Source organism: Balaenoptera physalus (assembly GCF_965194825.1).
Source record: "Balaenoptera physalus genome assembly, chromosome: 13".
Lineage (NCBI taxonomy): Eukaryota > Metazoa > Chordata > Mammalia > Artiodactyla > Balaenopteridae > Balaenoptera > Balaenoptera physalus.
Window position 1 is genome coordinate 45,601,655 of NC_138892.1, and position 14,019 is coordinate 45,615,673.

General features: G+C 34.4%; 1 protein-coding gene across 1 annotated transcript in view; it reads right to left on the bottom strand.

The window, feature by feature from the left end:
- Nucleotides 1–2,762: 2,762 nt before the first annotated feature.
- TRHDE (thyrotropin releasing hormone degrading enzyme) overlaps nt 2,763–14,019 on the bottom strand; it is a 394,213-nt gene continuing 382,956 nt past the window's right edge. Inside the window, exons 18-19 of the mRNA XM_082418907.1 lie at nt 13,199–13,280; nt 2,763–7,938 (exon numbers count right to left, since the gene is read on the bottom strand). Of these exons, the coding sequence (XP_082275033.1) occupies nt 7,795–7,938; nt 13,199–13,280 (226 nt within the window). The 3' untranslated portion in view covers nt 2,763–7,794. The remainder of the gene's footprint in view (nt 7,939–13,198; nt 13,281–14,019) is intronic.

Below are 14,019 nucleotides of genomic sequence, written 5' to 3' on the forward strand. Positions count from 1 at the left end.
CACAAAAACAGAAATATAGATCAATGGTACAGGATAGAAAGCCCAGAGATAAACCCACGCACATATAATCACCTAATTTACGACAAAGGAGGCAAGAACATCCAATGGAGAAAAGACAGCCTCTTCGATAAGTGGTGCTGGGAAAACAGGACAGCTACACATAAAAGAATGAAATTAGAACACTCCATAACACCATACACAAAAATAAACTCAAAATGGTTTAAAGACCTAAATGTAAGAATGGACACTATAAAACTCTTAGAGGAAAACATAGGAAAAACACTCTTTGACATAAACCACAGCAAGATCTTTTTTGATCCGCCTCCTAGAGTAATGAAAATAAAAACAAAAATAAACAAATGGCACCTAATTAAACCTAAAAGCTTTTGCACAGCAAAGGAAACCATAAAGAAGACGAAAAGACAACCCTCAGAATGGGAGAAAATATTTGCAAATGAAACAATGGACAAAAGATTAATCTCCAAAATATACAAACAGCTCATGGAGCTCAATATCAAAAAAACAAACAACCCAATTAACAAATGGGCAGAAGACCTAAATAGTCATTTCACCAAAGAAGACATACAGATGGCCAAGAGGCACACAAAAAGCTGCTCAACATCACTAATTACTAGAGAACTGCAAATCAAAACTACAATGAAGTATCACCTCACACTGGTCAGAATGGCCATTATCAAAAAATCTAGAAACAGTAAATGCTGGAAAGGGTGTGGTGAAAAGGGACCCCTCCTGCACTGTTGGTGGGAATATAAATTGATACAACCACTATGGAGAACAGTATGGAGGTTCCTTAAAAAACTAAAAATAGAACTACCATATGACCCAGCAATCCCACTACTGGGCATATACCCTGAGAAAACCATAATTCAAAAAGACACATGCACCACAATGTCCATTGCAGCACTATTTACAATAGCCAGGACATGGAAGCAACCTAAATGTCCATCGACAGATGAATGGCTAAAGAAGATGTGGCACATGTATACAACGGAATATTACTCAGCCATAAAAAAATGAAATTGAGTTATTTGTAGTGAGGTGGATGGACCTAGAGTCTATCAAACAGAGTGAAGTAAGTCAGAAAGAGAAAAACAAATACCGTATGCTAATGCATATATATGGAATCTAAAAAAAAAAAAAAAATGATACTGATATACTTAGTGGCAGGGCAGGAATAAAGACGTAGACATAGAGAATGGACTTGAGCACATGGGGGGAGGGGGAAGCTGGCCAAGGGCGAAGTGAGAGTAGCATCGACATATACACTACCAAATGTAAAATAGATAGCTAATGGGAAGCAGCAGCATAGCACAGGGAGATCAGCTCGGTGCTTTGCGATGCCCTAGAGGGGTGGGATAGGGAGGGTGGGAGGGAGGCTTAAGAGGGAGGGGATATGGGCATATATGTATGCATATGGTTGATTCACTTTGTTGTACAACAGAAACTAACACAGCATTGTGAAGCAATTATACTGCAAAAAAGATGTATTAAAAAAAAAGAAATACACTGCACATTCAAGGCAGATGTTCTTAACTCTACTGTAATATTTGCTATAAAACATTTCACTCTTTCAATTACTTACATGACATAATAAAAATGTATGCGATTCGAACCAAGTTGACTGTGCAGAGGTAGGTCAAAGCAGTTATCTTAAACTGTAACTACACAGAGGAGGCCAATGGAAAATGTAACTTCAAGTAAATTAAGGGGCTGCAGTCCATCTATATGGTTCTAAGCAGAAAGAGAGAAATATTTCTCTGACCTCATCGCTAAGCAAAAGGAAAGTTCTGGCTAAACTAATAGGTCTCCTCCATATGCAGGGTAGAGATTTAACTTTATCTTTTGGTCCACTGGTGAAGAGCTTTGCAATCCATCTTTCTTTTCCCTTATTTTTCACGGCTTGTTGGCTGGACTATCTCTTAATAACTTGTAACAGCTTAAAACCAACTACACAACACATTAATGTAAAACACTTTGATGAAAACTTTTATAGGCCATATGAAGTAACCTTGTTAAGAAATGAGTAGTAAACCAAAATGTACTAATTAACATTTTTCTCAAATTAGCCAATGACAATGAAAAAGTAAGCTAAGTATCTATTCAAATCTTCTACAGAGACTGGTCTGTATGGATAATCATTATGTTTTCAGGCATGTAGGAGGCAGATTAAGGACTAATTTAAGCCGTGTAAGGCTTGGGTGCGCAGGTTTTTGAATTCTCGCCAAAACCTACCACCAGTTACACAAGCTCTTTACAACTCTTAGCTTCTGTCTCCTCACTGGTGATTTGGAACTGATGGTATTTCACAGAGTTATTAAATGAGATGATACCTATACAACGCCCAGCGTTTAGGAGGCACTCGTTTTTGTACTTTCCCGATATTATAACTCATTTAACTAATACAGCGCAAAAAATTAATTCTGATTAAAATGAAGAATGGGGGTCTTCCCTGGTGGCGCAGTGGTTGAGAATCTGCCCGCCAACGCAGGGGACATGGGTTCGTGCCCCGGGCCGGGAAGATCCCACATGCCGCGGAGCGACTGGGCCCGTGAGCCACAATTACTGAGCCTGCGCGTCTGGAGCCTGTGCTCCGCAACAAGAGAGGCCGCGATAGTGAGAGGCCCGCGCACCGCGATGAAGAGTGGCCCCCGCTTGCCGCAACTGGGGAAAGCCCTCGCACAGAAACGAAGACCCAACGCAGTCAAAAATAAATAAATAAATAAATAAATAAATAAATAAATAAAATGAAGAATGGGTCTTTTTTCTTTTTTCTTTGTGGATTGGTACATGAACTGGGAATGTGTAAAGATAAACATTTTCAATGTACTATCCTTAAAGTACCAAATATTCAACATAAAATCCTGTAAAGTGTTATGTTTTCAAAATCTGGGTAAAATTATACTGCCTACCAGTAGGGCTATTTGTGAAAAACCTATTTTAAAAATAAAATTCATATACAGTATACATAAAATTAGAACATATATTTTCACCAACTGTTTATTTTTAATATTTAAGACAATTTTTTCTAGACTTTAAAGTAAAATTTCATAAAATAAAATAAAAATAAAAGCTACTAGAGTACCCTTTTGTTTGATTTTTTCTGAACATAAACAATGCATATTAAACAAAATACTGGGTTAGCCAAAAAGTTCGTTCAGGTTTTTCAAGTGTATGGAAAAATCCGAACGAACTTTTTGGCCAACTCAATATTTTAATTTAAAAAAGACCTTATTAATTCAAAGCAATCGAACTGAAAGTTACTCTTATGTAATTAAATTTTGGAATTCCAGGATATTTTGCAATAACATTTTCATACTCAAAAGTTCACATATACTATTTTGAACAAATACATTATTGCCTAGTACTGTATAAGAATTGTTGAACCTGTTTTTAATAATGTATGATTAACTTAAAATTAACACATTGTGAATATACAAACAGTATGCTAAAACCATTTTAGAAAACTTGAGCTACTTTTACATAAGTAGGTTAAACATTTTTCCACAACTTACCGATATTATTAAAATGCTCAAACAACTTTTCTTGAAGATAAATTCTATTCTAATTTATATTCCAACTATAAAAGTTTAAACTATGTGGTTTTGTTATACTTTCTAAATGTTACACAATTAAGTGCTGTGAAACAAACAGTGAGAATTATCCTGAAGTACGACAAATCTTTTGAGAATGAGTATACAAAAATAATGCCTAATATTATCTATACCTAAAAATTATTTAGTTCCTTTTTTGTAGTATGTAATTATCTTTCATGTTGCCCTTATTGGTTCATTATTTCTCTATGTTTGTTTCATTTATTGTGATGTAAATTCCTTTAAGCCTTGTTCATCCCTTCCTTTCCTCTCAAAAAGTGCTTTGTGAAATAAAAGGTGCTCAATAAATGTTTAATTAAATTAAATTCTGTCAGTACATAATTAGCAGTGTCAAATGATAATAATTCAGCTATGGTCTCTGATAAAGGAAAAAAAACAGGTGTGGGAATCCTAATTTCCCATTATATGAGCTTTTTCTTTAATAAAGTATATGTGGTTTTTTCATGGGTATATTGAGGAGAATAATTAAACTATTTTAGGTTTCTGACTTCTTAGAAAAAATTCCTTAAAATTTAATAGCCAATAGATTTGAATTAAATATATTATTGTAAACTTCTTTAGGAATCCCTTTACTGCATCTGATATAGTACTACAGTTGCACGAAAATGGTTTTTGCATAACTTAGTCTGCACAGATTTATAAACATTTTACTGAATATTACCTTCACTGATTTAAATGGGCATCATTTTATCTGTGGTCTGACCATCTGTTACTACAAAGTTTATCAGAGAAATCTGTGTGGTAAATGAAGCAAATTGTCAGTATTTTAAGGTCATATTTAAATAATGTTCACCAAAATATTAAAAAAAAGAAAACTATTATCAATGGGCTGTATTTTTTGTCCCAGTATTTGGCTATTTATGCTGACCAAAGTGAATGCTGATTAACATTTCTTCCAGTTGTTTGACATTATGCAAACTAGAAACACAGAATTTTAAAAATAATGTAACTATTGTAGATATATTTAATCAGTATTTTGATATTGCTTCTGGTATTTGGAAAATCTCCAATTAATGCAACTGATAGAGGTATTTCAAACATGTCTTTCTATTTTAGTTGTAGGAAGGTTTTCTTGAAGATCTCAAGTTATTGTAATTGTTCCCAAAACAACAATTATGTAATTTTAAAAAGTTCATGTTGCTACTCTGAGTCTCAGTTTTCTCATCAGACTATTAGGGCTAATATAATTTACTATGTTTTCGAGAGGAGTCAAACGAAACAGCATATGTAAAAGTTCTTTGAAAATTAAATGCAGTTTATAAATATATGGTATAATCTTAGGAACCTTGTAAGATTTTACTGTTATAATATTTGTAAGTTGCACTATCAAAAAATTCTCAGTCCTATGATATAATTATCCTAGAAATAATGTAAACCAAAGTGAGTTTAACTCCCAGGTAAAATCCATGTTATTGAAACTGAAGAATAAACCTAGCATTGTAGATACTAGACTTAGAGGTTGTGCTTGCATATGTAAAAAAACTTCAAAGATTATAGGAAAATTTTAAGGGAAAATGTGTAAAAATGGGGAAAACTTTTTATTTACAGGTTACCTAGAGATATTTAATGCTTCAGAATATTTACTAAATATTCAGTAAATATTTAGTCCTTCCTAATTGAAACCAAGTTTTGCTGTTGTACATATAATGGCACAGTAAGTTTTTAAGCCTAGATTTTGGACACTTTCAACTATTTGTTATTTCATGCATGTGTATGATTTGTAAAACAGACAAAGAAGAGAAAAAAGATAAAAACTCTATGCAGAAAATAGAATTTTATAACTTAACTACATTTTACAGAATATTCCAAGAGATGTCATTGGTCATTTTATTGTTTTGAAAATATTACTTATTTAAACAACTAAAAAATGTTAATGCCTGATATAATCTTCAGCATTGGAAAGGATAAATTATTGAAAAATATGTAGAACAAAAATTCCACCTCAATGTCATTGATACCACTATACTGTTGAACAAGTATTATATGAGGTATTAAACGTTGCACATAATTATACACTTAGGATTTGACATCATAGCTAAACCAGTTGTTCAAGGCCACTAAAATACTGAAAGAGGATTAAGATTATTAGCAGTGCAGAGGAAAAAAGAACTATAAAAGCCCTTTTAACTCAAAGCTGGAAATGGTGATTTCATTCAAAAGAATGTCACAACTATTAAGAGTTTTCAGTAATCCACGACACAAAACAAGACATCCACCTCTAATTTTTTATCTTTTCTATTACATGAATCCAATGGTGATACAGTACATGTTTTGAACCTGCATGACAGTGTGATCTTTATTATTGTTATGTTTCAGAACTTACCCCTTAAGGGTTTCACACATATTTGAAATTATATTAAATTTCATCACTTCAGATAGGTGGCATGACTTTTAGATTTTATACTAAGCATTACTCTGTGTTATTAACAACACATAGAGTATTTAAAATTCATATATTAATTGAAGGGCTGAAAAATTTAGGTATGAGTAATAGATATTAATTGCTGAAAAGATAAAATTCAACCTTAGGTGATACTTGTTCTATAGATTATTAAATTGTTCCTCTTTACTACAAACCTATAATAAATCTATGGCTCCAGTTTCTAAAATACCTACTTTATTTCCCAACGTTCAGTGACTATTAGAATTAGAATGTTTCTTTCAATGATTTGCAAGAATATGTAGAGGAGCGGAAAACCTCAGGAAAACATAAAGTGGTCCACAAACATTTGGCTTATGTACAGTTAGTTGTATCGGCATTTCATAATGGTAAACTTAAAATATGTTCGTTTTTGAGCATCTAAGCAATGTTTGGAGAGCTGGCCTACTGCGTGAGAATACCATTTAAAAACACTTGTGTTACATAATACAGCCAGGGAAAGACTATTCAAAATTCCCAGGTAGAACAGAGCTGTCAATACTAAAGGAAAAGCTTTGCTCAAGAAAAGAAACTTTTCATCTTAACGAATGGCACACCTGGCATCAAAGGTCATAAGAATCCATTTGAGGTATGGTCGCTTAATGGGAGATTAGATTCACACAGACGCAAAGATCAACACACAGGAAGAGTTTTTAACTCTCTGCACCACCTAACATGAGATGGAGAAACAAAGAAGATGGAAAAGAAACACTTTCTCAGCACTAATAATCATTAAGTATACATAACTGTTTTATCCAATAGGAAGCGGGACCAAAATGATGACAGAATCTATATTTACGATGTGAGGTTGCCACTTAGGAAAATTAGAAGAGCGTTTGTACATAAATTTTGTTTAAATTCATTTTTATGTATAGAATAGACCATTCAGGAAGTAGATGAAAAAATCTATAACAGTTGAGAAATTTAGTCAGGAAATTGTCAGGAAGGATAGTGTTGAGATAAATTCTTTGAAGCCTTTTCAAAGTTTGTATACGTTTATAAAAAGAGATAAATTTTCTTTGAGCTGAAGAGAGTCTTTGCACAAATGCAGTGTACAACATACTATATACATATGGGGCCTCCCTATGTACATATACATATGCATACACTATCTATATGCGTTTTTAAATGTATACACAGCTTTAACTCAAAGAAAATGAGTTAGCAGTACAATAATCATTGCAAGACAATCCAAGTGCTGAAATAAGTGACACCAATCACTTAAAGGGCTATTTCACTTCTCACATTGCCCAGGACTAAGAATATAATTCCCTGTTTTAGTTTTTCTGTCATTGCATCACTGATTGTCACAGATAATCTTTGTGCTTTTGCATAATGTCAATCCCGATGTAACATATATTCACATACAACATTGGACATTTTAAATAAGCATGCTAGAACACAGGCAGGACCATACAGCCATGCACAAAATATTCTGAATATGTTTTTTCCATACTGACTGCAACGTCAACATGCACCACTATCATATTTGGTCCTGTACAGTGAGGAATGTATAGCTGAAGCAGTCATGGCTAGTTTCACTTGCAAGAGTTTCTTTAGAGAAGAACACCCAGTAGAGAAACAAAACAGAATGAATGCAACAAAAAAATCCCCCAAAACCAAAAATTAAAAAAAAAATTTCCTCCCACACGTTAACACTGAAAATCTGGCCATTTTCCTCATTCCACATAAAGCAGGTCTTCTCACAAAATTCTGAGTCGAATTGTTTTTAAGAGACACACATTAGTGTCTCAGAGCTTTTCCTAACCATTGGAAAAGCTCATCTTGATAAAGCATTTTCCAGCGTACATTGGCTTCGACAGTTTCCACGGCTCTTGAGAAAGAGGCAGCAGCTACTCCATCATAGCTCTTCATGAAGTTCCTTAGCTGGAAATAGAAATAGTAAAATAGTAAATAGACAGCATAAGGAATATGGTCAATAATACTCTAATAACTTCGTATGGGGGCAGATGGTTACTAGACTTATAATGGTGATCATTTCATAATGTATGCAAATGTCAAATCATTATATAGTATACCTGAAACTAACATAATATTGTATTTCTACTATGTTTCAATAAAAAATATAATTTAAAAATGGTAAATACACATGTCTTCAAAAGAACTCATGTCCAACACATATATATAAACAAGAATCTATTTGAAGAAAAGTGTCACAGTCACTACAGAAGGTATATTTAATATGTGGAGTGAGCTTAGTAATGAAATGCAATAAAACAGATTGTGCCCACTAGGTGTAATGTAATTTCTTTTGGAACTGAAAGGAAAAAAAGAGTGGACATTACAGTTTAAATAGCTCCAAATTCAGCTTCTTGTTTCATAAATAAATATTAAAAGACATATTTAATTTGTCTTTTCATAATAGGTTGATGGGATTGTGGTAAAGACTAGTTCTAATAACAAAGCTATCTAATGTACTAAATAGCCTTAACAATGAATATAAGGATTAAAGTTAACTTTTTGTGCTTAGAGAGAAAATTATTCATCTTCTCTAAATAAATAGTATGAGTGCCTGACACTATCTTTGATAGCAAAGAAATATCAAAATTATTGGGTGGTGGAAAACAAAGTAATGATGCTATGAAAACTGGATGATAAATGATACTGCAATCACCTGAGTAACTAGATTTAGAAAGAATGAAGGAGGAATGTCGATTAATTTAGCTAGAGAATTTGAGCTTTAATTTAAAAGTTATAAGTTTTAAATGTTTTGTCATAATTTTATGGGTAGAAGACTTTCTCTAGAGAGTCCACATACTCTGGGAATGCTCAAGGATTTTATTTCAAGATTAAATACTAGCAGTTTTTCTCTCTGTTTGATATGTCTTAAGAAACTGGCAACCAACCAACAATTGCAATGCTAATAGACCAATGTGAAAAATCAACTTGCAACACAGAAGTGTTATACTGTGTAATTAGTGTGGGGTGTGATTCATCACATGGTGGGCACCACATGGAGAATATGCCAGGAGAGAAATGTCATCAAGCTTGACTCAGGGATAGGGAGATATGGAGGCAGGGGATTCATTAAAATGGAGTTAATTATACCTTTCTGAATTAATCTAGAAATTGGTTCATGGGTAGCTTGGTTTGTTTATGACAATATTACTTTGATTACATGATACTGATGGTTTTTTTCAAAGTTTATCCTCTACTTTCCTACAAAACTTGGTGCCCTGCAGCATTAGCAGTGGATAACCATATCTCAGAGCTATGTTCTTTATAAGACTTCAAATTCACTATGCTTTAATAAGAAACATGCAAAATATTCAATGTATTATATAACAAAGATTTATCAGTGCTATCCTTAAAACTGATCTGACACCTGACCAGATTTACACACACAAAAGAAAGAGGATGAAGGGAAAGACTAGAATTTATTGAATACCTTCAATATTCTAGGCACTGTGCCACACACATATACCTGTGACACGTACACATAGATAAAAAGGAAGTCTAATGAAAGCATCTGAATCATATTTTTAAACTTAACTGACTAATCCAGTGATTCATTTGTATTTACATATTTATGTTCAGATTCATTCAATCTATATTCCTAAAGCAACAAATAGTACATTTTGATCTATATTTTGAATTTTGCATTTTAATTTATTACAAAAATATGTACATTACAGTGTACATTTGTACATTACATCTGTGCATTACAGTGGCGTTATTTACATAATACAGGTCAATCAGGAAAAAAAATTACATCTACTTCTTTTAAACTATGTTCCACATTGTTACATATTTTCCTAGGCAGTCACTGAATATGCCGGATAGTGATAAATGACCCTTTGGCAGCTTTGACTCTGTGCAGTATGCTCTTGGCCTTTTGCCAAGGTAGAAAGCCAGCCTGAACACATGAAGTAAAACTCTTAAGTCTTCCTCAAAGGCAAACTATGGGATTGACTATGAATGTGTTATTGACACAAAGATAGTAGGTCAGATTATCCTGCAAGAGAACTCTCAGTAGAAAATGTAACTGGGGCTTCTCTAGGGATTCATTCCTTAAATCACTATTTAAGTGCACTAAATACTTCCGTTGTGAGCTCACAGAGCTTGGGGTGACTCACATGCATCTTATGAGTAGCTTATTCATCAGAACACATGTGGCCCACTTTCCATAGTTGTCATAAATTGATCTTATGCCTCATACTGCTCCACAACTCTTCTGGCGAACTTGTGGTCAGAGCAGCCATCTGACTGGTCCTGGGGCATGATCACAGCACCTTCCAGACCCCTGCCTCACTTTAGAGGGCATGGGGTAGATGGAAGGCATTTGGCATTCCAGTTTGCTTATTTTGGCAGCTCTTTGGTAGATGTTCTGCTGCTATTAGTTTTTATTATTGTGCTTCCTAAATATTTATGCCATCTTATGCTTTTATTTGAAAATGTTGCAAGTTTAGACATTTTTATAAAATAACATTTAGTAAGATGTCAGAGTTGCTTGTGTGCCCTGTTCTCCTTAGCATAAAATTTCTAGACATGTTTGTTAATTTCTCTATTAAAAAACATTTTAGTATTTAGTACTCTTGATTTAGGATACTCTAGACCCTAAACATCACAAAATAATTTGTAAAGTACAGCACACAATATACTCTTAGTAACTATATAAATGAATAGAATTAGCTATTGCCCGATTATGAGGTTTATATTTTCAACATTAAAACTGTAAATGGGATGTCTGTAATGCACAGGATCTATGTTCTTTTACAACAGTGTTGTATATAAGGTTCAAGAGGCCAAAAAAAATGAGTGCTGAAGAGGATTGCTGAACGGGCATTAGTATGGAAAAATGGCAAGGGCCTCTGAGGTTTCATGAGGTTGTACTTCCATTAGTTTAAAATTAAGGAAGTGATGTACTGTTTCATGGAGAAATATTGTTCAAATTGCTAGAGCTATGTCATTAGAAGGAAATTGCCAGTTTCAGGTACGAGAATGTAGTTTTGGGGAAGGGACCATAGAACAATGTAAGTGTCTCTGCTGAATGCCCCTAAAGTTGATGGGGATCATTACAATCTCAAATTAGTTTTCAGAATTCATAAAGATGCCGATTCACTTTTGATCTATAAACTTTTGAAAATAAGAATATGCTATATCCAAAGGGAGCATATTGGTTTTTATGCTTACGAGGCTCATTGGTTATGGGAAAATGAGACTGACACTTCCTCATTTCCTTTATATTTATGGAAGGGGGTTATCGGCAACACAAATTAACCCCCCTCCCACCCAACAATAGTGGTCCACAATCCTACAGTCGATGATTAGGTAATAAAAGTATGGAAAAGCCTCAGGCAGCAGTTGGTAAACTAGAAAGTCAGTGCAAGCATCTGTGTCATGAAGGGATTCATCACTCAGGCCACAGAGAGCCTGTATTGTGAAGTTAGCTGCTTTGCAGATAACGGAATAAAAGCCACAGCTGAGTTTCAGTTTTCAAATGGCACCTTTCATTATAGGGGTATCTTGGAACATTTCAAATGGCAATTAAGTCAAGTGTAAAAAATTAAATATGCAAGTGAAATATGTAAAGCAAAATGGCCATCATATGATAAAATCAATTTAAATGTCCATTTAACAGATGGTTTTCCATGAGCTGGGTATTATACCGAAGCAAGGAAAACATGAAAGATAGAGTTAGAGAACAGAAGAAGAGGGAGAGAGAACAGGAGAGAGGCAAGGGGAGAGGAAGATGGCAGAAGGAAGGGAGCTAAAAGGAGGGAAGGGGAGAGGGGAGGAGAGGAGAGATCTTTCACTTCTGTGTTCACTTCAATGACTGCACAGGTTGTCACTAAATGAGTCTTTCATTCCGATTATTGAATGTAAAATCAAAGAATTAAAACTACTTCATTTAAATACATAAACTCATTAGCTTAATTGTTCTTTCTTTCTCTTTCCTATGGATATGAAAGAATTCCTTCCCTTTTAGCTTCCTTTATTAAAAATAAAAAATATAGTAAAACATGTGCTAGGGCTTTCAAATTCTTCAGTGTTGGGAACACACATAGGGATAAAAATTGAATTTCAAATCATTACAATCAGAGACTTTTAGCTTAGCTTAGCTCATGGTGTGAAAGAATCCAAGTGAGTGCGTGGGGGATGACCATACAAAATTGGACAATATTAGGAGGTATTAGGGATGGTGCCAGGGTGGATGCTTCTGGGAGAATCCTGCTCAATGGGATGAGCTCTGGGTCACAGCATCGGGCATTCTGTCAGTGAAAACTGAGGACACTGTGATTCTCAATGCCAAATCTCAGCTATATTTTATAATGGAGTTGAGCAGCAGACTAAAAAGCAATAAATGTTTGAAGCCCAACTCACTTTAATCAGTCCAATATTTTGCTCCTTCCTCCTACCTACTTACCCCACCCCCCCATTTCATACCCCTAACTATTAGAGATGTGAATTAATGGTCACGAAACTAGCTGGTTTAAATTTCCAGAGACATAAAACAGAGAAAAAAGAAAATGTTAGATACTCTGCAAACTGGACACTAGTCCTTAAAAAATAAGTTCAGTTTCATCAATGAAATTCACTTCTTGGGATTGTATCCAGCAGAATTTTAAACGAACTATTAATATCAGTATATGCTGCCAGATACACTTCCATCCAAATGTATGAATTTATTCTATTTAACAAACCAAATAGCATGAAGCATTATTACTGTATCCAATTATCATTCTTTGTGTAGACCTGACCACAAAGTAATGAATCTCAAGTTCTGTACCTCAATAGCAACCTTGGTCCTCTGTATCCAAATACTGAGTCATTGTGACAGGATAGTGTTTTTGTTCCAAGGATCCCAAACTGGGTTCACAGACTCAATAGAGGGGTAGTTGATTGGATCAAAGATTTCTGGAGTGTATTTGGAGTCTCCCAACTTGAGAATCATTGCATTCAATCACCTCTCACGGGAATTTAATATTAAATACTAATATGTTAGAAATACCTTTGCAAATAATGAATGGCGTAAAGTCTTTAGCATGGGTGTGTGTGTGTGTGCGCGCGGGCACGCACTTCAAAGGAATGGGTATGACTTTATTGGAAAGAAATGGTTGAAGTAAATGTATAATTTCATATGTTTATAAAAGCAAAGCATTAGAACTCATCTTAAAATATTTACCTCTTTCAGTTCACCTTCAGTATTAAGAAATTCTGTAACTCCACTGATAAGTTTGGAATTCAAAAACAATGCTTCTCCATACCTTGAAAGATTAAAAAAAGTCTTAATGTTAAAGCAGGCAGTAATTTAGGAAATACTACTACACATATTTTTAAAGAACCCTTCTCAAGGGCTCCAAGTGACCTGTGTTGTCTTAGTGCTATTCAAGGCCATTTCCCTAGGGAGTCAGGGAGGTGCAAAGAGCTGTGGCTATGGGATGCCATCAAATGTATCCTGATTTGGCTCACAGTGTTTCAAAGAGGTCTAAAGAGAGCCCTCTAAAATTATATTTAGGAATTACTATTATATTTCCAATATAAAGCCAGAGAAAGAAACATTTTAAAACTTTCAATTTTACTTTTTTTTTTTTTGGCCGCACCCCGTGGCTTGCGGGATCTTAGTTCCCTAACCAGGGATCGAACACTGCAGTGGAAGCCCACAGAGTCCCAGCCACTGGACTGGCAGGGAATTCCCTAAAAGTTTTCATTTTAAAGCAACCTAGATCACTGTAAGGAAGAAGGATCTTACCAAAAGAAATAGAACTGCAGGAAAAACTTGGGTATTAACAGTAAGTCACACAGATCCTTTGGTCTGGTCAGTCAAAATTGACATCAGCATTATCCTTTTTCATTCCTAGAAACTGAGCCAAATTTCTCACAAATGCTCCCAAAATATTAGCATTTTCTCATGTGAGTATTAAAGTAAAACATCAAATTGTTCATTTGAATGTCATAATCTTTGTGCCACAAGCATAATTACTTGACTCATGACCCAAGGCAAAG